Source organism: Peromyscus maniculatus, chromosome 1, assembly GCF_049852395.1.
Source record: "Peromyscus maniculatus bairdii isolate BWxNUB_F1_BW_parent chromosome 1, HU_Pman_BW_mat_3.1, whole genome shotgun sequence".
In the NCBI taxonomy this organism is placed as follows: Eukaryota; Metazoa; Chordata; class Mammalia; order Rodentia; family Cricetidae; genus Peromyscus; species Peromyscus maniculatus.
In genome coordinates, this window is record NC_134852.1 from 152,668,177 (window position 1) to 152,671,638 (window position 3,462).

A 3,462-nucleotide genomic window follows, 5' to 3' on the forward strand; every position below is an offset into this window, starting at 1 on the left:
CAAAGAAAGGGGACACCTCCTGGACTCTTGTTAATGTTTACTGAGGAGCAACATTCTTTGGGGAACATGGCCATCTATTTGGGAAAGGCACAAGGAAAGCAGAGGTAATAGGCAACACCATGCAGAAGAGAGTCCTAGACTATGACACAGACAGGAACCAGGAAGTGACCACGTGCAACCTCACACTTGACCCTGGGTAGGGATATAAAGGGCCCAGACCCAGGAGGCTACACATCTGCACACTCCCCTCTCTACCTGCTCCTCTAACCTACTCCATCCTCAACCAAACACCAGAACCATGAGCTGCTGTGGCTGTTCAGGAGGCTGTGGCTCCAGCTGTGGAGGCTGTGGCTCCAGCTGCTGCAAGCCTGTGTGCTGCTGTGTGCCAGCCTGTTCCTGCTCCAGCTGTGGGTGTAGCAAGGGAGGCTGTGGCTCCTGTGGATGCTGTAAGGGAGGCTGTGGTTCCTGTGGGGGCTGCAAGGGAGGCTGTGGCTCCTGTGGAGGCTGTGGATCTTGTGGAGGCTGTGGTTCCTGTGGAGGCTGCAAGGGAGGCTGTGGTTCCTGTGGGGGCTGTGGTTCCTGTGGAGGCTGCAAGGGAGGCTGTGGTTCCTGTGGGGGCTGCAAGGGAGGCTGTGGTTCCTGTGGAGGCTGTGGTTCCTGTGGAGGCTGCAAGGGAGGCTGTGGTTCCTGTGGGGGCTGTAAGTCCTGCTGCTGTCAGTGCAGCTGCTGCAAGCCCTGCTGCTGTCAGTGCAGCTGCTGCAAGCCCTGCTGCTGTCAGTGCAGCTGCTGCAAGCCCTGCTGCTGTCAGTGCAGCTGCTGCAAACCCTGCTGCTGTCAGTCCAGCTGCTGCAAACCCTGCTGCTGTGAGTGCAGCTGCTGCAAGCCCTGCTGCTGTCAGTCCAGCTGTTGCAAGCCCTGCTGCTGTCAGTCCAGCTGCTGTGCCCCTGTGTGCTGCCAGTGTAAGATCTGAGACTCTGGCCTCTGACCTCAGGTGGCAGAGCTGGTGCAGGTACCCTGGCTGTCTAGTTGCTCTGTTCTGAAGCTCAATACTTGTCACACTACTGCCACTAAAGATGTTTGCATCGTGGAGACGAGTCCAGGATTCCTTCTACTGGACTCCACTCCTGGCTCCAATCTCACCTCTTCTCTGGTAGGTTATTTCCTTGTCTGCCCCTCTCTGTAAGTCCAATCTGACAGCTGCCCTTTCACCCAGATTGACCAGTCTTGAAGCTCCTGGCTTCCTGTGGATCAGGTCCTGGTTCTGGAGCCCTAAATAAACAGTGTACACAGCACAAACTCAGTCTCCTGCCTTCTTCTTCTTTTCCTCCTATCATTCCCTTCACCCACACCCAACCCATCTAGTCTGCCTCTTAGTACTGACCTCATGGTTTTCTGTGCTGTCCCTCCCCTCTGTTGTGCTCTAGGTATAGAGCCAATTAGAGTTTATTTGTCCATTGAATGTGGGTGGGCAACATTGAAGACAGGTGCAGTGCCTGGTATAGGAAGGAACCAGTGGTTGTTGGGGTCACGTGATATAGGGGTCGATGTATGGGCAAGCAGTGCTCCTCTGGCACATGGTGTCTCAGAATCCTGGTGTCTGGAGAAAGTCTTACCTAGAGGGATTACAGTTGTTGAGTTTTGTCCCAAGACAGTCCAGGAAGACTGGTTTAACAAGTCCCCTCTGCATGCTACTACTAACTTTATTTTCAAATGCAGTCTCTACTCAGAAATAACTTTTGCTTCAATTCGGATTTTGTCTTTACAATTTCAAAGAGTAAATGCCCAACACTGAAGTAAGATCTCCAAGACCCAGGACAACTCTTTATTCTTTTCCTCTTCCCAAGAAAGCACCTGGTTCCACAGAATCTTCTTCCTCTCTCCCCATAGAGGCTAGGTATGTTATAGCTTTGCTTTATTTTTTTCTTAATGAAAATTGTTTTAAAGTGTAACTGTGTCTTTTTAAATATCACTGTGCAATATATGAAATCCCACATGATATCAAGTAAAACCAAATTCAGTGTTTTAAGAAAAAAGATGTTAGCCGGGCGGTGGTGGCACATGCCTTTAATCCCAGCACTCAGGAGGCAGAGGCAGGCAGATCTCTGTGAGTTCGAGGCCAGCCTGGGCTACCAAGTGAGTTCCAGGAAAGGCACAAAGCTACACGGAGAAACCCTGTCTCAAAAACCAAAAAAAAAAAAAATGTTAAGTTTTTTAGTTCAGAAATGGAGGTTTGCAATGAATGGCTGCTGAAGAGCCTAAGACCCCCCTCTTCTACAACACCCCAGCTCTCCAGAGCCACAGGAGTATGAACTGTTTGCTCAGCCTGGTAGAACCTCACCAAGGCATTTCTTCTTTCCATTTTGGGAACCTTAAATCACATTTTATAGTTGTCTTAAAGTAAGGGGTAGGTTTCAGAATAGGTGACCAGGTCGAGTGTCTTGCACCTGTTCCCCTTATGTGTCCATGACTTGGACTTGAAGTTGTGCCCTTGGCAATATAGAATAGCAGCTGATCAATGGTGCTGACACTGCTAGGTTTCCAGACAGGTCAGGCATGGGTTAAAGATCACTTTGAGCATGGGAGTGCATCTGTACCCACTTTAATCCCAAAGCAAGACTCCACTTCTCTTTCTAACCTTCTCTTTGTTTATTCTTTGTGTCTCTCACATCATGCATCTGCATCCCATTCATTTCCTAATCCCTTTGTATCCACCCTCTGCTCTTACAACCCCCTCCCAAAATAAAATAAAATTTAAGAGAAAAGAAAAAAGAAAAAAATCAGTCTTGTCATGGAAGCTGTAGTGTGTCACAGTGAGTCACACAGTAAACCCTTTTATTCATTTATCTTTCCTTGCAAGTATTCATTGCAAAAAGTCATTAGTCTGGTTCGTGACCTCTGGACTACACTGTTGATGCTGGGTCCTCACTGGGACTCCTCTTGAATATCCTGTTGTTGCCCTGTGTCTCGGAGATCCTGCAGCTTTGGGTTTTAAGAACCAGCTCTTACCCATGCTCCAGCAGATTATAGACTGGGTGGATGTTGAGGTAGGCCAACACATAACCCTGGTTGTAGGCCTGGGTAGTTGCAGGGTTGCTCAGCCTGCCAGCTCTCCCTTGTCTTCACCACCAGGGGGAGCGCTCCTGCATTGCCCTGGCTAGTTCACCCCTTGTAGCATGAGCAAGGGGCAGAGTCAGTTCTGCTTTTATGGCCCTCAGGGTTGGCTCCCCAACCTACACCATCAGGACCAGCTCTACTGTTGTTGCCCAGGTGAGGTGCAGGGGGCACTCTCCTGAGTGCTGCATCTAAGACCCCACTTCTAAAGTATAGTGGAGTCAAATAATAAGATAGAAAAAAATCCATACACATACCATCTCAGCCTAAGGAACAGAATATTCAATGTTCTGAAGTTCAGGTACTCTAGCGACCATTTCCCTATGTATGCTGAGGGAAGACAATATTTCT

The 3,462-nt window shown here is 49.2% G+C and overlaps 1 protein-coding gene across 1 annotated transcript; it reads left to right on the forward strand.

Annotated features, from left to right (window-relative positions):
* Positions 1-298: 298 nt before the first annotated feature.
* On the forward strand, positions 299-970 carry LOC143272409 (uncharacterized). The gene has a single exon (XM_076566998.1). It carries the CDS (start codon positions 299-301, stop codon positions 968-970), a length of 672 nt encoding a protein of 223 aa, XP_076423113.1.
* The last annotated feature ends 2,492 nt before the right edge of the window (positions 971-3,462 follow it).